General features: G+C 50.8%; 1 protein-coding gene across 1 annotated transcript in view; it reads right to left on the reverse strand.

Annotated features, from left to right (window-relative positions):
* Positions 1 to 13: 13 nt before the first annotated feature.
* The window catches only part of FANCA (FA complementation group A), a gene marked incomplete at its 3' end in the record, with an annotated part of 39,953 nt that continues 17,384 nt past the window's right edge, over positions 14 to 22,582 (reverse strand). Inside the window, 24 exon segments of the mRNA XM_080644867.1 lie at positions 14 to 132; positions 135 to 177; positions 180 to 398; positions 568 to 724; positions 907 to 982; positions 1,192 to 1,294; positions 1,667 to 1,729; positions 2,981 to 3,134; positions 3,813 to 3,922; positions 4,966 to 5,070; positions 5,205 to 5,264; positions 6,075 to 6,180; positions 6,611 to 6,777; positions 8,051 to 8,135; positions 10,625 to 10,753; positions 11,270 to 11,343; positions 12,536 to 12,712; positions 13,665 to 13,761; positions 14,817 to 15,004; positions 15,086 to 15,182; positions 15,491 to 15,561; positions 15,979 to 16,115; positions 17,711 to 17,830; positions 19,431 to 19,507. Of these exon segments, the coding sequence (XP_080500993.1) occupies positions 14 to 132; positions 135 to 177; positions 180 to 398; positions 568 to 724; positions 907 to 982; positions 1,192 to 1,294; positions 1,667 to 1,729; positions 2,981 to 3,134; positions 3,813 to 3,922; positions 4,966 to 5,070; positions 5,205 to 5,264; positions 6,075 to 6,180; positions 6,611 to 6,777; positions 8,051 to 8,135; positions 10,625 to 10,753; positions 11,270 to 11,343; positions 12,536 to 12,712; positions 13,665 to 13,761; positions 14,817 to 15,004; positions 15,086 to 15,182; positions 15,491 to 15,561; positions 15,979 to 16,115; positions 17,711 to 17,830; positions 19,431 to 19,507 (2,734 nt within the window).

Genomic DNA, 22,582 nt, shown 5'->3' on the forward strand with positions numbered 1-22,582 from the left:
CGTGCGGGTCCAGTCAGAAGAGGCAGGGCTCCTGGGAGAGGCCAGTGTCCTGCATGGCCCGCTGCCTGCTCAGGAGGGCAGCACTCACTTCAGGGTCACAGTCTCCATGAGTGGCCAGCAACTGCAAGAAACACCATGCTCAGTGCAGCACAGACCCAACACCAAGGCACGGGGTGGGAAGCTGGTGACCAGAGCTGACCAGAAAGTGGCCAAGTGTTGGACCTCCACATCCTCACACTTGTATAGTGATTTGGATTTATAAACACCCTGGGAAAAAAACACCATGGTGAACATTTGGGTGTTACCTCTGCCATGTTAGAGAAGCTCGCTCTGGAGCACCGAGGTATTGACTGCAGCAGAAAAAGACGAGCTTTTGTTATCAGGCCAACAGGGCAGCCCTAGAGAGAACAGACAGAGCCCAGTCAGGTGTCCACACGTGTGCCAGGAGGGGTCATCACCTGAGAGCTTGCCATGTGGGCCTGTGGGATGTGCCATCTGCCCCTTGGGTTGTAGGATGTAGACCTGTGAGATGTGCCAATTGCCTGGACAGCCCACCCTTTCACCTGCCTGGCCCTGGAGCTCCTGGGTCCTGCTGGCCGGAGTTGGGAGTACACCTGTCTCCCCAGCTACAAAGAGGCAAAGCAACTTCAGATACATGTCCACAGCAATGTGCAGGAAGGCATCATCCTGGGTGAGGGCGTCTTCGTCAAAGTAGGAGAGGAGGCTGATGGTGAGACTAGATGTCAGGTGACACCAAGACCTCCCAGAGATAGGTACAGTTGGCACAGGAAGTTCCAGGCCACTTGTGCCATCTGGAGGGAGACCCACCGTGGTCAGGGAAGGCCGCGGTGTGTGAGCTCCTGTGAGGGACAGGCAGCATGTGGTCTGACCAGAACAGGGAGTTACCTGTAGAAGGCGACTGGCAGCAGCCTGACATGCTGGTCCGGGGCCAGGAGGAGGAGGAGGTGACCCAGGCCAGCATCTACAACCCAAGGGGCTCAGTCAGATGAAAATGTAGGGGTTTATATGCTTTGCAAGAAGATAACCATTTGAAAGTTGCTTCTGAAGGGACTCAAATGTCAGGGGTCACAGTCTGACTCTGCTGGGTCAACTGCGCTCCTAGCCAATGGCAGATGACTAGGAGACACAGGCCACCATCCACTTGCTATCAGGTCTCAGTGGATTTCTTACCTGTCTCTGTCAACTGAAAGAGTGGCAACCAGGGCACTTTCCTCTTCTCCAAATACTCCAAGATCTCGGCACAAATGTCCAAAGCCGTCAGGCAGTTGGCAGCCTGTGACCCACAGAAGAGGAAGAATGACTCGGACGGCAGTGGCTGCAGAGCTGAATGTTCCTGCTGGGTTCAGAGCTGGGCACACATGGGGTAGAGGGACGACCCTCTTCACAGAAGGGAGCCTTTCCTTGTTACAGAGTGTGTTGCTTGAGGGCCTCTGATGGAGGGAACTACGGCAGGAGGAGGTGGCCAGGGACCCTGGGGCCCAAGTGCTGAAGTAAGACATCAAAACAAAGGCCCAAGGCTGAGGAGCTTCTACTCCAGTGAGCACAGGACTCCACCCTCCACCCTGACCCAGGAGGGCTGGGCACCTGAGGACCTGCAGTTTCAAGCAACCTGGGGAAGAACCCCGAGACATGAGGGATAACATACGTGTGGGGTCAGATGTGTTGACAGCAGGCCCATCAAGGAAAAGAAAAACAGGACGACCAGTAGCTGCAAATACAAACAGGGACACTTGCAACGTGAAGTCATCCGTGCTGTCCCCACAGAACAGTCCTAGGTGTGGAATGCAGCATTCCTCATCACCACTTAACAGGCCTAGGGCACAAACCTTTCCTCTAAGTCAGTGGTCGGCAAACTGCGGCTCGCGAGCCACATGCGACTCTTTGGCCCCTTGAGTTTTTAGCAAAGGCCAGCTTAGGAGTACCCTAATTAAGTTAATAACAACGTACCTACCTATATAGTTTAAGTTTAAAAAATTTGGCTCTCAAAAGAAATTTCAATCGTCCTGTTGATATTTGGCTCTGTTGACTAATGAGTTTGCGGACCACTGCTCTAAGTGGATCTTCTCAGAAAGAAAAATTTCCAATCACTTTTAAGCAGAAATTAATTGTGTAAGCTTATTACTGACTGGATCATTTTTATGTTGTCTTTAAATCAGGCTATTGCCAGGGGTCTCCCTGCGTGAGTGTCCCCACCACAGGTAGCTCATCTGTGCAGCTCAGCCTCGTTCCCCAGCTTTGTGTCCAGAAATGTTAGTAAAACTCTGGTGGTAAACCCACAGGCTACAACCCGCCCTCTGACCTGACCCCAGGCACACCCAGCGGGATGGCGCCTCTGTGGACCTTGTCCCGTCCCCTTGGTACACCAGGCCTTTAACAGAACCACCTGAAAACAATCATGGAAGAATCCTATTTGTAGGTTTTTTACTTTAAATTATAATCACTAAAAATACATTGGCTCAGCAACTGATTTAGGTGCCCAGCAGGTGGGCCCGTGCTGAGCTGACATGTGGCCTCTAGTGCCCTGGGGACAGATGGTCCCACAACGCCCAGTAGGGACATTTCAAGGTGCCAGCCTGAACTTGGAGCACCTGCCCTCCGCTGCCCTGTCTCGGCCATACCTAACTGTGGTGCATGTGAACCGAGGCCCTGGAAACGGACACCAGGTTCCACTGGACAGTTGACAGCCCTGCCCTGGGTTGTGATGTCAATAAGAGAAAGGTCAATGAAAGCACTTCAGAAATGAAACTAAGATATTCTTTTTACTAATAAACTTGAGAGCCGATGTCTTATGAAATCCTAAACCCAGCAAATTTTACTTTCAAATAAAGTGTCAGAATCTCCAAACTTCCTGTCCGTGTGTGCTTGGGGAAGCTGTCATTAGGTGAGCTGAGAAACACCACTGACCGGAACACTGACAATGGGCCTGCTGGGGAGGGAAAGAGAGAACAGCTGTCCTTGCCTCCTCCGTGGGGCAGCGCAGCCTCTCCAGGCCTCTCCTCAGACTCCCTTTCCCAGCTTGTTGAATTGCCAAGTGCAGTGCAGCGGCGGAGACCCAGGCCGGGCCTGGGGTGGGGGACGCTGTGTCAGGGGACTCTGTGTCGGGGGACAGGAGGCTGGGAAGAAGAGAGAGGTGTGTCATCACAGGAGCCTGGCAGTCAAGACACCACTGAAACCTAAGGTCCTTGTTCCCAAAACTCAGTGCAGACCCACCCGCCTCGGGTGGCAATGAGGGGCTCAGAGTCGGCAGGAACAGTCTGCAGAGCCCAAGCCTGTCATGGGCTCTTCCTTGGTTTAGGGTCCAGTTTCAGGTTTCAGCATGCCTGTGCCCTGGACACTAGGTGCAGCAGGGCCTGACTAGGGCTGGTCCCAGTGCCTGAGCTGAGGCCCATGGCCCACAGTCTGTGGCTCGGACCCTACTCTGACTGCGGTGCTGCTCAGAACGGTGAAAAACAGGCTGGAAATTCATAATGGGATGGAACGCACTATCTACCCTGTCGAGTTAGGTTGGTGGGCAGGACTTGCCTTGTTTCCTGAACAGATTTTGAGCACCCCTGACCCTGCAGGGAGACAGGTGTACATCGAGGATAAAAACGCAAGTCACAGAAATGAAAGGCGGCCAGATGGGGACTCAAGATTCTTTCGATGACCTCACAGCACCCGACATCCAGCAGGATACTGGAGACCATCAGCCCAGCAGTCCAAGGAGAGGGGGTCAACCAGGTCATGCAGGCCCAGAAACCTAAGCAGGGTTTAAGTGATAACTTAGGCTGAAATCGGTCTTTCCCACCCACCTGCTGGCAAACTGCCAGGCATCACGCAGCCTCTGCAGCTCTCGGGGCAGCGGGCTCTGGAAGCACCTCCACCGACAGAGAAGCTCGGGCTCTAGGCGCTGCCACCACAACTGTCGGAGAGAAAGGTCACAAATCAACAGATGAGGGCCCTGAGGTTTAGGCAAGAGAGGTATGTCCACTCCACCAGCTGACACCACTCCCAGCCCGCTCACATCCATCTAACACTTCAGAAGGTCATGGGCAACCTCTCGTGCACTCCATCTCAGGAAGGCTCAGAGCCGTTCCGTGGGGCACCCTCATCTGCCTATGCCAAGGACATGGGTTGGAAACCAGAGCCTTGCCTAAAGCGGTGCCTATATGTGGAGTCAGCCACATGGTCCAATAGCTCAGCCAGTTCCCCAATATCCCCACTGAGAAACACAGGACAGGCCACCCACTGAGCTACAGGTGAAATGCCACCATTGCCTGTGAAGTAGCTCAAGTTCCACACTGTTAGTGTCAGAATCCCACCAGTGAGATGGAGAAGGGAGAGAGACAGCTGGGTTGTCAGGATGCTAAGACAGCCAGTCACACACCCAAAGGTCACACCCAAGGCCACTGGCAGGGGCTGAGGTAGCTTCTGTTCTCCATCTCCCTGAGACAGCAGCCAAGACGGCAGAATCAGCAAACACCAAGTTACACCCACCGGAGAGCACAGGCCGATACCATCCGTCCAACCTCAGCCAACGTTGAACAGACAGGTGACTGAGCCAATGCCCAGGCACATGGCAGCAGCCCCTGCAGCCGTGGGCAAACTACGGCCCGCGGGCCGGATCCGGCCCGTTCGGCTGTTCTATCCGGCCCGCGGAGCCAAAAGAGCGGAGGGTTCTCTTGCTCTCCCCTCCGCTCCTTTACTTTGAATTTATATTAGTTCACACAAACACTCCATCCATGCTTTTGTTCCGGCCCTCCGGTCCAGTTTAAGAACCCATTGTGGCCCTCGAGTCAAAAAGTTTGCACACCCCTGAGCCAAGGGGACCTGTCACCCCACCTGTGTACTGACATATTCTCCCTACCCCCACTTCTCCCCAAGTTTTTTTCTCTTGAATTATAGTAACTGGGATGCGATTTCAGTGGGAAACAGACAACACCCCAGCAGGAGAGCTGGGCCTACCAGAGCGGAGGTTAAAACCAAGGGGCACTCAGTCTGACAGGCGGTCAGGATCTGGTCGGCTGTCAGGGCGGGGTCTCTGCTTCGTGAGCAGGCCTGGAGGAGCCCCTATAGGAGAGAATGTGCCAGAAGTTTAGTGGTTTGCTCGTGAACCCAGCCCTGAAAGACACTGTGGCTTCCCAGCAGCACCAGACATGAGGCTGCTGCGTGGCCAGGTGGGAGACAGAGGGAAAGGGAATTACCCTGAAGAAGTGGACGGTAATGTCGTGCGTCAGGGCACCTCCGCGGGAACACAAGTTTCTCTGAAAAATAGTACAGGTCAGTGAGAGAGCAGCCAATGGTGGGAGGATGAGGATGGCGTCTGACAGGTGGAGGTGTGAAGACAGCTGCCCGTTCACAGCACCCCCATAGACCCTGGAGGGCTGCCCCTGCTCACTGCCTTTCCACACTTCTCCTCTGAGCAACACGATTCCCCCCAGCCTGCCTGCTCTGGTACCAACACGGGGCGGAGGGGAGGGGGCAGTCTCCAGGCAGCCGGGTACCCAGTGAGGCAGGCGGGCAGCTCTGTGTGCTGGATGGAACCCTAGTGCAATCTCTAGTCATAGCTGTGCTTTTCCAAAAACTAGAAAAATATCTCTGGGGTAGCAGCTGTTCCCTGAAGTGAGCAGGGGACACGTGTATTTGTCACCTTACTGACCCACCTAATAAGATCAGAGCCCCCGACACTGAGCCACCTGCAAAATGGAAAGAAACAGGGCCACCTGGTAGGCAACAGTGTGGTCACAGCATCACTCAGAGTCAAAAATTGAAAGAGAAATGCATGGTGAGCGAATGGTTTGCAACCTTCATGTTCCCAAACAAGGCCGGGGACGGTCCTGTGGAAGAGGGAGCGAGCGTGCCCGCATTCACTGGCCCGTGTTGGTGGTGGGAGAGGGCTTGCACACCCAGCTCCAGCCAACACAGCTCCACATCCCACGTGGTCAGGACCTGCACCGTGGCAATTACTAGTAGCTCCAAGTGACCACAGACACACTCATGAAATCAGGAGCCAGCCCTGAGTGACCAGATCGCACCTCGTCCCTGTGTCCCGAGGTCACTTGCATGGCACTTACCAGCTCAGAGTTGACCAAGTGGAAGAACTCGGCGCAGTCTGGGGTGGCTGGTTGTTCTGGCCGGGGGTTGCCAACAAGAACAGACGGAGGGAGTCCGAGAAGGATTCTTGGAGAAGAGGCAGTGCATCAAGGGTGGAGGCATCACGTTAACTTTGCTTCTCAAGAACTTGGGTCTCAAGGTTGCAAGGACCCTCCCAACTCACTCTTGGAACCAGAGTGTGGTCTGCAGCCCCCACTGTCCCCAGCCTGGGGCTGGCTGAGCCACTGAACCCTATGACAGACACTCAAAAGATGTGACCCAAAACCAAAATGTAAGTTAAATCAGAAGCAGGGTACCAGTCTAAGTGAGCACACAAGGTCTTCCTTATTTTGACATGAGTGCTTTTCAACATTTTTATCCTGGGTCTGCGCAGAAAGCTTTACTCCCAAGTGCTTTTCATAGCCCCAGGCCCTGCTCTCCATGGAACCCCAAGAAGAAGCCACCACAGGCTGGGGAGCAGGGGGCTGAAATGAATGACAGACTCCAGTGCCTTTACCTTTTGTACATGAGTAGCTCCCGCTGTCTCTGAAGGCGGGAAGCCATGTCCCACCCGACTGCAAGAGCCTGGAGCCGGCTGCGGAAAATCCTGAAGAGGAAGTGTCCCCGAGACGGAGCACGGCCGTGGGGCACCACTGGGCCCTGTTCCAGGTCGGCAGCCATCTCCTAGAAAAAAGCAAGGCTGAGATGCTCATGCATTTTCATCTCTGGTTCCAAGTGGTTCTCTGTCCCCAAATGTGAAGGCAAAGAATCCTTGGGGCTTCCTGTCTGCCCCAATGAGGAGCCTGAAATGGGCTTGGGAGAGAGTCTCCACAGGGCTCAGGATAAGTGGGATAAGCCTTTTTACATGAAATCATTAGAAAATTGCAAAAATAAGACTAGCACAAAGAACACCTTTACCCAGATTGACCCACAGTTAATGTTTTACTCATTTATCATTTGCTCTTACCCTACACATAGTGTGGGGGCACACACGTTGAGGATGAATTACTCAGGTGAGGACTATACATAGCAGGCACTTGATAAATGCCTCAGTGCACATGCACAGTGTCCTTAACATGCCCCATCTAATCACTGCCCACCTGACATGTGTACTCGGCTGTGTCTGCCCTCGTCAGTCACATCAGTCATGAAGGATGCGGAGAACAAGAGGTCAAGATGAGGGGTCAGGGGAATCAGGTCTCTTTTTTGTGGGATTTTCCCTCATTTGTTAGTAAATTTCCCCAGTGCTCCAAACCACAACCTCCATGTTTTCCTTTCCATTCCTATTTCCTAAATCCAGGCACTCTGAGAGGCAGCAGGAATGCCACCAGGAAGCATGAAATCCACACACAGAACCCTATAGAACAGAACGCGGTGCATTTCCGCAGGCAGGTTCCCACGTACACATGGACGAGGAGGCAGGTGGGCTCAGATCCTGACCCTTATGCTCTAGGAAGGTCTGAGGCCAGCAGGCATGTTGACTACACCTGCTCTCGCTCTCGCTCTCTCCGTGCTCCTGCACAGGTGACAGAGCCCACTGCCTGCAAGATGCCAGCCGACCCTGTGACACTCCGTGAACTGTTGATCCTCTGAAGTGATTGACATCACTTCTCAGAGCCCGACACCCAAATGGAACAGCCAGGAGTAAAGCAGAAAACAGTGGGGTAGCACCTGTGTTATCATCACAGTTGGAATTTTCTTAATTGACTCTATTTTCAGAAACGTCCCGAAGCCTGGCGACGATGCCAGCATCACAGCTTTGGTTTCTGTGTTTCCATCATGTGCACTGGACTCGTTCACAGCACCTGTCACCCTGGGTCTCAGCCTCTGTGTGTGCGATGCGAGTTTTCATTCTGCTCAGTTGCCTTAGAACCCATTATGGGTATTCATAATAAATACCTTAGTAACAGAAGGCTTAATGCAGTGAACACACTGAATTTTTCACCTTCTAACTCACCTGCAATCTTGAAAAAATATCTCGATTTCCCATGTAGCCACCAAGAACCAAATCAGAATTCTCTGAGTGGTCACAACTCCTTGAACTGAAACAAAAACGCAGTAAAAGCCTCCTGAGTATCTCCTAATTGTGCTGGAGCGCCTGCTTCCCCTGCCTCCAGAGTGGTGTGTGGTCACAGGAACTAACAAACAACAAAACCTTCTGTAACAGAATACCAGCAGCCCCAATCCAATAACATATAAAAACAGTTATGTACCATGACCCACTGGGACTTATCCCAAGAACACAAGGCTGGTTCAACATCCATAAATCAACTAATATGACACACATCCCATATAATAAAAGGCTAATATGCAAATTGTCCCCTCGACCAGGAGTTCCATCTCGTGTTCGACCAGGGGGCGGGGCCGGCTGCCCAACCGCCCACGGCGCCTCCCCTGGCCTGCCCTGCCCTGCCCATCACCCCCCCACCCCAATGTGGGGCAGACAGAGCCAGCAGGCCAACCACCCATGCACGAAATTTGTGCACCGGGCCTCTAGTATCAATAGAAAAACAAAAACCATGTGGTCATCTCAATAGATGTAGAAAGCGCATTAGACAAAATTCAATACCCTTTCAAGATTAAAAACACACAAGCTAGGAGAAAGGAACTTCCTCAACCTGATAAAGAACAATTATGAAAAAGACACAGGTAACCTCACACTGAATGATGAAAAACTGAAAACTCCCTCCTGAGATCAGGGAGACAAAGATGCCCTCTCTCAACACTTCCATTTAACACGACAGTGGAAGTTCTAGCCAGGACAGTTCAGCCAGAATGAGAAAAGGTATCCAGATGGAAAGGAAAAATTAAACCATCTCTATTTCCAAATGGCATGATCTTATATATAGGAAATCCTAAAGAATCTACAATAAGAAAACTATTAGAGCAAATAAATGAGTTCAGCAAAGTTGCAGAATAGGAAATGTATATAAAAAAATCAGTTGAATTTCTATATACTAACAAGGAATAATAAAAAAATGAAATAAAGACAATAACTTCATTTACAATGGTGTTAAAAAAGAATAAAATACTTAAGGATAAATTTAACCAAGGAAGTGCAAGACTTATATGCTGAAAACTGTAACACACTATTGAAAAAAAATTAAAGACCTAAATAAATGTAAAGACATCCCATGTTCATAGATAGACTCAGTGCTGTTAAGACGACAATACTGGGGGTGGGAGTGGGGAGAGAGGTAGAAGAAAGTAAAGGGGGGACAAATGGTGATGGAAGGAGACTTGACTTGGGGTGGAGAACCCGCAATACAATATACAGATATGTACTATAGAACTGTACCTCCGAAACCTACATAATGTTATCAACCAATGTCACCCTGATAAATTCAGTAATAAAGAAAAAAATGATAGTAAGATACTACTCAAATTCATCTACAAAGACAGTGCAATCCCTATCAGAATCCTAGATCTGATTTTGTAGAAAGTGACAAGCTGATGCTAAAACTCAGATGGAATTGCAAAGGACCCAGCCAAAATAGTCAAAACAATCTTAAAAAAGCACAAAGTCAGCCCTGGCTGGTGTGGCTCGGTTGGTTGGGGCATCATCTCATACACCAAAGGGTTGTGGGTTTGATTCCCGGTCAGGGCACATACCTAGCTTGTGGGTTTGATCCCAGTTGGAGTGCCTACAGGAGGCAACCCATCGATGTTTCTCTCTCTCTCCCCAAAGGTCAATGAATGCGCCCTCAGTTATGGATAAAAAAATTAAGTGGCTTGGTTTATATTATTTAAAAAATAAAAAGAACAAAGTTGTAGGACTCGCATTTCCCAATTTAAAACTTAGTACAAACTACAGTAATCAAAACAGTGTGAGGCTGGCAATAAGGATGGACCTGTAGCTCAACAGAAGAGAGTCCAGGAAAAAACCCTCCCTAGTACAATTGACTAATTTTTGACAAGGGCACCAAGACCATTCAATCGGGAAGGGATACTCTCCCCGACAAAGGTGCTGGGGGAACTGGACATCCACAAGCAGAAGAATAAAGTTGGATTCCTAACATGCACCACATACAAAATTTAACTCAAATGGATCAAAGGCCTAAACATAAAAGCTGAAACTGAAAATAAATTGGGCTTCATAAAAATGTAAAACTCTTACACATCAAAGTACTCCACTGGGGAGTGAAAACATGACTTACAGAATGAGAGGAAGTATGTGCAACTCATATGTCTGATCAGGATCTGGCATCTAGTACATATAAAGAACTCGTACAACCCAATAAAACAAATAACCCAATTTTAAAACGGGCAAAAGATCTGAACAGACATTTCTCCAAAGAAGATACACTAATGGTCAACAAGCTAATAAAAAGATATTCAACATCATTAGCCATCAAGGAAAAGCAAATAAAAATCATAATGCAATATATCACTACACACCCACCAGGATAAATACTATCAAAAAGTCAAGTAACAACAGTGTTGGTGATAATGTGGGGAAACTGGAGGGAAATAAAAATATTCCTGCAACTACCCAAATTAAAAGATGCTTTTTGGCATTAGCATTCCTGACCTTTGACAGAAGTCCATCAGAACGTTGACAAGGACAGTGCACGCTGTCTCCAGGTCTCCATCGCAGCCCCCTGCAGTGGAGGGCATGGGGACGAAATGCTCACGGATGGCCCACTGGTGGAAATCCCGCCTGCAAGCACATGCCAAGTCTGTACTGTAATGTGTGTAAGCCGGAGCTCCCACAGTAAGAAATGAACCCAGTGAGGGGCACAGCAACCTGCTGAGCTGGGGACAGAGGCTGAGGACTCCTCCCAGGGTGCCTGTGAGCTGCCCAGATCACAGCACAGGTATGCAGATGTGGACAGCTGCCCTCAGGAAGGTCTGAGGACAAACTACCAAAAGCACCAAGCCACCGGCACTGCCGTCTGTGGAGGAGCCAAACCCAAGCATGAGTGGGCAAGGAGCCACGGTGATCATCCCATGCTTTCTCCTTCTGAAACCTGTGAAACCATATCTGAGGAAGGAAGCCCCAGGACAGGTGCAAGTACAGTGTCCACAGCTCAATGTTTCTTGAGTAAAGGAGTGAATGAAATTGTGCTCACAGATGTGTTAAACTGGACATTAAGGGTATAAGGATAAAACTCAAGACTTTAAGACAATGTAGAAAACCATAAAACGTTGAGGGCAGAATCCATTAAACACTTACCTTTCTATGTCTGAAAGAGAGTCCACTTCCGGGTGAATCTCCAGTTCCAGCTGCACCCAGTCTCTGTAAGTTAACTGAGAGGAGGACCAGCTGGGTGCCACAGGGAGGATGGAACCCAGAAAGCACAGGTCGTTTCCCAAGAGTCCCACAGGCCAGCACCCTCGGAGTAACCTCTACCTCACGCCACCTCCCACTGCTGGATGGCGGTGCCGGCCCCAGGTCCTGAGAAGAACTGCTCTGTTGCTTTGCTTAACTGTGCATGGGAGGCTACTAAGACGGGAAAACTGGACTGTTAAGTGGAGTGCTCCGGCACACGGCAGGTGTGAGCAGTGGTCTGTGGCATCTGCAAACCTCTCAGGCTGTCGCTTAGCAACACCGGGAAAAAAGTCACTCTTTAATTCCGGGAGCTGGGTAGTAACCAATACACTTAATAACTGCTTCAAACATTCATGGTAGCATATTTCTTGTTTTCAAATTCTTGGAACAGTTTCACACATCAACCCAGACTAATCTCAGAACCTAACACTGCGTGGAAAAGAGCACGTCACAGAAACATGCGTATAGCACATCCCAACAGGGTGAGGGCCAAACCCGGTGACGGGCAGCAGTGCGGTGCTCAGCGGCGCGCCTGTTGCAGGACCTGCAGGGCTGCAATGGCCCAGGGCTTGGAAAGCGCCCTGAGGTGCAGGGGAGGCACCTGCTAAGCTGCCGGTGGGCACAGCTATTCCCAGCGTCACTGCTCCTTGCCTTACACAGACCGTCAGGCCTACTCTGGCCTAAATGATAGAGTTAACAGTAAGACTGAAAAATAACACAAATGGAAATTTTTCTCTAAGACCAAAACTAACAGGCAAGCATCCCAGAAATAAATGCAAGTTATGAAAAGGAAGCAGAGACAAGTAACAGGGGCACACTGGCCCAGTGGCTGAGGCTCCCAGGGACTGTGCTCGGAGAAGCCCAGCCCAAACCGGAGCCTGGCAGATGTTTAAGATACATTTTTATCCAATCTTAAAATTCTCTGCAAAATATTACTGTTGGGGGAAACTGGGCAGAGTAGAAGGCCTCTTTCTATCTGGTTTCTTAAACCTAGGTGTGAATCTACAATGATCCCAATAACAGTCTCAACCAAAGCCAAGTCTATGCTGCTCCAACGTCACTGGGTCAGGCCCACCTGCCTGCCCACCACATCCTCAGGCCCCAGATCTGTACCCGCAACCCGCGAGTTGGGACAAGGTGAGAAAGAAGGGGAGGGACAGTAGGACCTACATGAAATTCCTTCTCCTTCAATAGTTCCCGGAAGGCCCTCTGTCTCCATAGACAGAGGGCAGCTCGCTGCCAGTCTGCAGGCGGCAGGCACAAGGGCCTCCAGGGAAGGCTGGCTGTGTCTTCCACAGAGAGAGGGTCTCGGGCTTCTGAGAACAATCTGAGCACAATGAACTGAAACTGAAGAGAGACAGGAATGCATATGTGAGATTCAGAAAATAGTCACGTCACCTGGTCACATACAGCAGGCAGCGAAGACCATGTCACCTGCAGCGGCCTTCACCTGCAGTGTCGCCTTCCCCTGTGGGGCACCCTGGGCACCATGACCAGTTACATGCAGCATCTCCGTGAGCAGCCTGTATGTAAACCTCGGTGCACACAGGATGGTTTCCCTGGGTGGACGCCTAGAAGCTGATGGCTGTGTCTGACCTGCCCTTCACAGGGTGGGCCTGTCTTCCCAGGCCTCGGCTGGCACTGCTATCTTCCCCAGGAAGTGCACACTGGGCAAGCAAAGCCTATCAGGGGCGTGTTCCTTTGTACCCTTTGCACCTGAGGAAGTCAGCCGTTTCTCTGTGTTTCTCCTGTGGGCTGCACCATATGGGAATCGGGACTGGACAGTGTGACGGGACTTCCTTGTTGGGGCCGCTCCTCCTGCTCCTCATTCCATACCTTATATTTTGGCAGCTGGGTCTAAGCTTCTCGACACCAGCCATAGGGGCCCAGCTGCTCCCAACACCAAGCTACTGTCAGGCCAGGCGGCTGGGCTTTTAAAGCTTCTCCATGGATCCTAAGGGTGAGCCTGGACTGAGAACCGGGTTTAAACCTCACATGGGGAGGGGCTCCTTAAATCTCTGCAAAAGGAGCAGCAACCTCACCTGCCTGGCTGACACATTCTCACACACTTTAAATTTCTCATCTCCTAACAATCTAAAAAGTACTCACAAGAAGACAGAACTCTCTAGAGGAAACGGCATTCTCTGAATGGGAAGATTCTTACAGCCCCTCGTTTCACTTGGAACAGGAGGAAAAGGCCCTGCAGCCCAAGCAGACAGCCTGATAAACAAGGGGCATCGGACTCCTGCATAAAACCGGAGACTCAGGAGGACGGAAGAAAGGAACCTAAGAGACCCACCTTTTTTATTAGGCCTGGAGATAAACAGCTGTACCAAGCATCGCATGATTGGGGAGAAAACTTACACAAAGCGTAAGAAATTGTCGCGGTACAAAATCTGAAAATAGAAAATGGAAATTATAACATAGAAATGTGGTCCATGAAAATAAAGGAGAATTAAGCATGAGTCCTGAGTCCCCGTCCTCAGCCTCCACTCCTGAGCCCTGGGGAAGTGGCCCCCACGTCATACCCTTTGGGTCTGAGCTGTCCCTGCTGCAGGTGGAGACTCGGAGGAAGGAGAGACCAACCAGAACAGACTCACCCAGGGGCCCAGAGAAAGTCAGGAAGGCGGTGAGAAAGGGAACGGGGGGGCAGGGGGGGCGGACCAGGGCACCTACAGGACTGACTCCCAATGGGGACTGTTTGGTGTTGCCAAAAGCCCACGAGAGGGATGGGGATGGGCAATCTGCCTCCAGTGTGGACAACGCAGACATCAGGTGGGCGGTAGGCAGAGACAGGCCTTCCTTCACTTATCCTTTCTGCTGATTACATCCCTCAGGCCTTTGTCAACTGTCAGTAAACTTCGAACGCAGCCCCAGCCACAGCTCCACTTCAAACCCACCACACAGGACTCCTCAGACAGGCCAGCCACTCTCATCCGACCCACCCACCTGCCCCTAGCACCTGCCACCCCGCATGCTTCACGCTGTTGAGTGAAGGGTAGGAATGGGCTCAGTGGTGCACGATGTGACGCGTGGGGTGTAAACTGGCCCGGACTTATAGGATGATGGGTCTCAAAGCCCTTTAAGATGAGTCTACCTTTGGATGGGCTATTCCACAGGTAGGGGTTTCCCCTAGAGAAACAGCTGCAGCAGCTGCTCAGCACAGGGAACCAGGGACCTAACCAGAAGTCAGGACCCCGAACCAAAATGGAGCGGCTCTCATAGGCTCAAAGGGCGCCACAGTCTAGTGCCAACATCTTAACACACAGTTTAGTGCAGCATGTGATCCCATTTTTATAAACCAACCAACCAACCCTCTCACATAAATACATAGAAACAAGATCCTGGAAGGACAGACACCAAGAGGTTAATCCGTGATTATCTGAGGGGCACATCTGTGACTCCTGCTAACAGAGGACACAAGTAATTGAGGGACCAGGGGAGAGCTCACTTGAGGCAGAAGAGTGAGGACTCCTTGGACCTGCATGTCAGGAGGCTGCTGAAGAACTCAGGGATGGAGAGGCCCCTGGCAGGGATAGGAGGGACCATGTGAACCTCCGGGAGCACAGACCTGGACTCGCCGAGGTGGATGGCCAGGGCAGCCAACCCCAGCACGTGCGAGGCACTCAGGCTCGGGCCCTAAAATGGGACCGAGAACTAGTTCAGCAGGAGGGAGGGTGCAGAGCCCCCTTCCCAGCTGGAGGGAGGCAGCAGCTCTACCTGGTGATGGAGAAGCTGGCAGAGCCTGGTGAGCACAGCGGGGAGGACCGAGCGTCCACATGTGGTCGTCACAAAGCGGGCCGCCCAGGAGCCCTGCCTGCAGAGACAATGGCCAGTCCCAGTCCTGAACAGCCCTCCCAGGGTCTGGGGGACCAGCACTCGGGCACAGGAGGCCTCAGCAAGAAGCAGGCAGTTCCCCAAATAGTGGCGTCTCCTGTGCAATGCTCAACTCCTGCCCCATCCCCACTGGACAAAGTCAGCAGAGCCCCCACCAGTAGCCCAGCAGGAAGCCAGAGGACCAGCAACTGATGGCCACTGTCGTCGTGGAACCAGGGAGAAGCTCTGCTCCACAAAGGGGGCCCACCCAGAGCAGCAGGCCACCTGCACACAAACTGCCCAGACTACCTGTCCGGTGGGGCAAAAGTGGAGGCTGCCATTAGGTTCTGACAGAAAGATGTCAGCAGAAGATCCACGACCTGAGAGGAGAGACACCCGGAGGGGAACCTGCATGAGTTGGATCTTGTATTATTTACACACATTTGACAGGTTTGCATTCGGAGAAGAAACCCCAAGGCAAACGGGTACAAGAATCCCCACTCCCAAACCCTGGGAACACGACAGGCCACGTGCTGTCCCGCAATCTCCTCTGGTGAAATGTTACAGCAGAGCGCAGGCCAGAGAGTGAATACTGTGGACTTTGAGGCCACAGACGGCCTCTGCTGCATGCTCTTTGCGCACACAGGTGGGGTGCTGACCCTGGCACCGAGGACTCTGACCGTCGTGGCTCCACATACACACTTGATATAGCAGGACCAGAGGGAAGAGAAGGGCTTTCGGTTCTCTAGCACACCCAGCAGGCGCGACAGCTGTGCTCTCTGGCATCCCACACTCACCTGCTGCTCCCGCTGCTCCAGATTGGGAGCCAGAACACTGAGCTGGATCTTCAAGACCTCAGAGCTGCCGTCATCCTCACTGAGGCCCAGGGCAGAGTGCAGCCTCTCAGAAACCACCGCAATCTGAGCAGACAAAACTGCAAATGGCAGAGTCATCAGGTGAGCAGGGGTGCGGGGAGGGGTGCAGAGGGGCTGATGAGGGCGCAGAAACTACCCACCACCACCCTGACTGCACCCCAGGGCCAACTCCCTGCAGGCGGCAGTGACTGGGTGTGGAGAGGTGACACGGCAAAGGGGCAGTCACCATTCACACATGTACTGCATGTGTGAGGAGCATGCACTCTGTCACCATCACAAACCTCACCACTTATTTAAATTCTTCATCTGAATCACATACTAACTCTCCCCCAAACTGTGTCATCTGCTAGAGGCTTGCGTCCCAGCTGCCATCATGTTTCCGATGGCCAAGAAAGAGCCACAGCCTTGGGGCACCAGAGGTTGGGTGGGTGCTGAGTGGGCCAACCATACTGTGTGGAAATGGAACCTCTGCTGCTTTGGAATAAGGCTGACCTGACCTTTCAGCCGCCTTGCTGGAGCCTTTGGGTCCCGCCAGGTCCCAGGATCTCCAGATGCCACGTTCTGCAGCACAGCTCTGAAAGGCCACACTCCCACTCCATGGCAGGATCGCAGCTAAGGCCCTGCAGGCACCCAGCAAACAGAAGAACTAAGATAGTTTTGTCAGTATTTCCTCTGTGAGGCTCTCCCAGGATATTCTTTCCTAGCGGGAATAAAATGACCTCATAATGGCCCTGGCCGGGTGGCTTGGCTGCTTGGAGCATCATCCCACGCACCATAGGGTGCAGGTTCCATTCCTGGTCAGGGCACAGTCCTAGGCTGCAGTTCGATTACCAGTCAGGGCACATAGAGGAGGCAACTGTAGATGTTTTTCTCTCCTCTCTCTCTCTCTAAAAACAATGAATGTATCCTTGGGTAAGGATAAAAAAATAAATAAGATCCGTACAGTTACTAGGTAAAAATATGGCCTACTGACTTTGTTTTAATATATTCTTATTTATTTCAGAGAGGAAGGGAGGGAGGGAGAGAGAGCGAGAAACATCAACGATGAGAATCATTGGTTGCTTCTTGCATGCCCACACTGGGGATTGAGCCAGCAACCTGGGCATGTGCCCTGACCAGGAATTAAACCGTGACCTCCTGGTTCATAGGTCAACGCTCAACCACTGAGCCTGCCGGTGCAGGCTAGCCTACTATTTGGGATTTTGCATTTTCCATAACTAAAGCCTGAAAGTGCTGGAAGTTAGGATTTATTTCATAGATTGCTGTGCACCGTTGTGAAGTATGAACTGTCCGGGCTCCTACTCCAGAGAAACACAACGCACACAGCAGCAGAGGCTCAGGCGTTGGGAAAAGAAAGAAAACCCCAACCAGTAACATCGCCCAGCCTCCTCTCCACCACCTGTCCTACTGGGATGCCAAAGAGCAAAACAGTCACCTTCTGCCAAGGGTCTGTGACAGCTTGAGTGACTGGTCTCCCATCCTGTCTAAAGAGGACCACATCCTTGACACCTGCCAGCAAAGGGTCAGGCTTCACTACCAAACACTGAACCACAGGAATAAGAACCAGCCACTACCACCTTGAGGGAGTGGACCAACCACTGAGCCCCATCCACGGCCGCACACAGCTCCTCAGCCGCCCACTGCCCGTCCTCACCATCATACTGGGTGGGGTCTGTCATGGCGGCCCTGAGCTCTTGAAGTGCAGCTGTGAGCAGTCCCAGGGAGCCTTCCGCACAGCCAGGTTCTGCCTCCACCTCCATTCCCAGGGCTGCATCTGCGAGACCAGGAAGAGTGATTCTAACAAGTAAGCCATACAGGAAACATGCAGCTGAATGTGGACCTGCTCATTCCCATGGGTTCTCTGCCCACAAGGAGGGGAGGGGGAGAATGAAACCCTCCTGAGGCTGCACATCAATCAAAACATTCATAAATAAGCTCAAGGACAAGCATGGTCTACCCGCCCCATTGCCACAAGTGCGAAAAGCATATGCCTAATGGAAAAAGATGAGGCCCAGCCAGTGTGGCTCAGTGGTTGAGCATCGACCCATGAACCAAGAAGTCACTGGTTCAATTCCTGGTCAGGACACATGCCCAGGTTGTGGGCTCAATGCCCAGTAGGAGGCATGCAGGAGATAATCGATTGATGTTCTTATCTCTCTATCCTTCTCCCTTCCCCTCTTTCTCTCTAAAAAAAAAAATTAGCAGCACAGCAAGGGAGGCTGGGCAGGAGACACTCATGAATGACTTATTCCCTATTTCTCAAACTTCTAAGTTATTTTATCATAGGATGGTAAAAAAATAAAACAAAGAAAAAAGGCAGAATCAGTGTTTTAAAAGCAAAATCAGTTCATTTCTGGTGTCGCTGGAGACAACACTGTGTGTAGCAAGCCTCACAGGTCTCCCGTGACACCAGGAGCCAGAGCCTAAGGCTTCTACTGATGAGCCCGTTGCATCAAGTTCTACAGCAGAAGACATTTTGAAAGCCCCCAAAGGTGGGACCGGGGCTGGGCGAGGAGGACCAACCCCACACAGGGCGTCCCCAGCAGAGCTGCCATCTCACTGGACCTGAGAGCGGTGAGATCTGGGACCTTCATTCTTTGCCCGCTCAGGGGCTGGTCTCCATCTGTTATAAGTTATCCATGCTAGGGAAAGGGGTTTCTGGAAGACAGAAGCTTCATGAGCCTACATGGCCCTGCCGGTGTCAGAGGGTTGAAACCAGCAAACACAAGCTGCTTCATCAGCGTGGCTCCTGCCCCTTGTGCAGTGACATTGCTGAGAAAACAGCCTGCGGCACTGCTGACAGTCAGCCGCTTTATTAATGGCCAGGTAAGGTGGGCATGAACACACCGAGTCTGCCCAGCTGCTCCGAGCACAGCCGTCTCTCCTCTACATCCTTTCAGATGTGTCCTAGGTCCATATCACTGTTCCCTAGAGCCAGAAAGACACCCCACCCCCCAATCCACCACAGAACTCAACCGCCATCCAAATGGTCAGTCAGAAAGCTGTCACACACCAGCCCTGCAACAGGCTTCAGAAACGAGACAGTCCTGGGGCCCAGCTGCTGAGTCTGAGAGGTCACCCGAATTTAAAGCTTGAACTCAGGACAGGCAAGCGGAAGCCTCATCACCCTCCGTGGGGCCACAAACAGCAGAGTGAATGCTGTGCGCATGCACTGCTTTAGGAACATGCTATTTCAGGTCCATCAGTGTCTCCAGGCTCAGAGCCTGTGAGCTGACGGCATCACATCCTGGTCCATGACTGGGGCTGGTGGTGGGCAGTCTCTGAACCCAGAGCCCTGGCCAGACCCAGCGCGACCTAACCAGACAGCACTGACCGAGGCGCCACTGCCACAGCTCATGGCCAAGAGCCCTTACTTGTCCGTTTCTTCTCTCCAGCAGCAGAGCAGGCTTGGCGGTAGGTGGAATACAGAGACGAGGGGATTTTATCTGCTCTGGATCAGAACAAAACATTAAAACCAGGTCAACTATAACTCAAGCTAATTCTCAAGCTTACAATTCCAAAAACTTTAATAAAGCAAAAGCATGTGACAGAGTAAATGTAATTACACAACACTGCACATTACGACCCCGTTTAGAAAAACCACTCTATATCACGTCCTCACTGGTGCACAATGCCATGTGTTCACATCTGCCAGCAGTGGTTCCACTGGGCACAGAGATTATGCATGTTTTTTACTTCTCTCATTCAAGTTTCAGAAATTTACAAATTTTAAAAGGGAACTTATACTACTGTAATTAATAATGCTAACAAAAACACCGAAATGTGATGAAAAACACAAAGAATTACAGAGTAGGTCCTGTGATAAGGACAAGGGGCGTTTACAAAGCACGGCTGGCACTGTCTCAGGACACAGTGACAAGTCCAAGGACAGAAGCCATGGAGTCACCCTCAGAAGAGCAACAAGGGGCAGTTCAGGTATGGGACGCATGGACACAGGCATGGCCTGCAGGACAAGAAGCCTCCACATGAGCCATGAGGCAGGAGGCCATCTGACCTGCCAGTGCTGCAAACCATGACGATACAAACAGAAGGAGGACACAGCTGAGCTCCAGAGGGAGGTCCCATCAGGGGACCTGAAGTGAGGCAGGGAACACAGCCTGGAAAGTAGGAAACCAGGGGGACCACCAACCAATTGGGAAGTGGAAAGCTTTTAGCTTAAGAAATAGAAACCAGCCTGGCTGGTGGGGCTCGGTGGTTGAGCACTGACCCAGGAACCAAAGGTCACTGGTTCAATTCCTCGTCAGGGAACATGCACAGGTTTTGGGCTCGATCCCCAGTAGGGGGTACGCAGGAGGTAGCCAATCAATGTTTCCAACGGCCCCTCTCGCTTCCTCCCTAAAAATCAATAAAAGTATTTTTTAAAAAGTAGAAATCAATGCAAACAAAAGAAAATGGGGAAATTCACAGAAAACCCTCAGGCACCGCTAGCATTACTGCTCCGAGAGGGAAGGCAAACACGGCGGCTGTTTAGCAAGAACAGATGCCATAAAAGAGCATCTGGTGGCAGAAGTGAAACACACTAAAGGACAGGCAGGTAAACTTGAAGAAAGAAGAGGGAAAATCCCCCAACACCAGATATGTAAAATATTTCAGAAGAGAAGAAACATCAGAAGACAATCCAAGAACTCTAATATCTGAAAATCAAGGGCTCCAAAAAACCACGCAGAGGGCAGCAAGCCTGCAGTGAAATAAGCTAAGGTGGAATAATAGTGTCTGGATTTGCTCCAAAATAACCCAGAAGGGTGAGTAAGTGGGTGAATTGAGGGCTACAGATGAAACAAGACTGGCCATTTGTTGATAACTATGAAAGCTGGGTTATATGTACTCTTATCTGTAGTTTTCTGTCTTAAATTTCTTAGAAAGGTTTTAAAATAGACAAAATTTCTTAGCACTGGAGGACATGGATTTCCAGATTTAAAGGCCCACCATCTGCCCGGCCAAGAAATGAAATCAGACCCACAGCAATCCACATTACTATAAAATTTCAGAACACAGTGAAAAAATAAAACACTACAGGCCTCCAGAGAGAAAAACACAGGGCAAAGAACCAGAAACCATAAGTTTATAACATCTCAACAACAAGGAGGCTCAAAGTCAATGGAGGAATATTTTCTAAGACTGAAAGGAAAACAAGCTCCAGCCTAGATTTCTACACTCAACCAAACTACCTGTTGAACCAGAAGGCTCAGTAAAGTGTCAAACTTTTTTTTTTTTTACCTCCCATCCATCCTTTCTTAAGAAAAATATGTGGAGAAACCAAGATGGCGGCATAGGTAAACACCTAAACTGCTGCCTCACACAACAATTTCAAAACTACAACTAAAAAACAAAACGGACATCATCCACAACCATAGGAAGGGTGGCTGAGTGGAAATTCTACAACTAGAAGGAAAGAGAAAAGCACACTGAGACTAAGAGGAGCTGCAGGAGGCAGAGGTACCGAGGTGTGTGCACAGAGAGGGCTGGCAACTGAGTACACGGCTGGCTTTCTCAACCAGGAGGGAGACAAAAGCTCCCGACAGCTCTGAACTCCAGTTCCGGGCGAGACTCTGGGGACCCAGACTCATATACAGGGAGAAACTGGACTGTCTGGCAGAGGGCGAAACTCGAGGGCGGCTTTCTCTCAGAGGTGCTTGCAGCAATTACCGTGGGACGCTGAGACCCAGGGGCCTCTTAGGGCAGGGCTGACGGGTAGCCATTGCTGTCTGCTCCACCCCGAGACTCCACCCCATCCAAGTTGAGCACAGAGGCTTTTGCAAGTCTTGTCTCATGAGGGTGTCTCCAGGACAGAAGTTCTCCCAGAGTAGACACAGCTGATCCTCACAGCCAATTGGCCTGGAGGTCAATTCCTGCCAGTGATACCAACAACAATCAAGGCTTAACTACAAGACTGTGCACACAGCCCACAAAGGGGTGCACCAAGAGTGTCCACCTCAGGTAACTGGGGAGGCTGAGCCACTGGGCCCTATAGGACACCTAGCACACAAAGCTACTCTACCAACTCAGGGAAGCAGCCAAAATGCAGAGACAAAGAAACAGGTCACAAATGAAAGAAATGGAGAAAAGCAAACGACTGGATACAGAGTTCAAAACCACGGTTATAAGGTTTTTTAAGAATTTTCTAAAAGGCCGATAAATTTAGTGAGACCCTCGAGGATATGAAAAAGGACCAACTAGAAATTAAGCATACACTGACTGAAATAAAAAATAATATACAGAGATCCAACAGCAGACTAGAGGATCGTAAGAATCAAGTCAAAGATTTGAAATACAAAGAAGTAAAAAACACCCAACCGGAAAAGCAAAAAGAAAAAAGAATCCAAAAATATGAAGATAGTGTAAGGAGCCTCTGGGACAACTTCAAGCGTACCAACATCAGAATTATGGGGGTGCCAGAAGAAGAGAGAGAGCAAGATACTGAAGACCTATTTGAAGAAATAATGACAGAAAACTTCCCCCACCTGGTGAAAGAAATAGACTTACAAGTCCAGGAAGCGCACAGAAC

The sequence above is a fragment of the Plecotus auritus genome (genome assembly GCF_963455305.1).
Source record: "Plecotus auritus genome assembly, chromosome: 10".
In the NCBI taxonomy this organism is placed as follows: Eukaryota; Metazoa; Chordata; class Mammalia; order Chiroptera; family Vespertilionidae; genus Plecotus; species Plecotus auritus.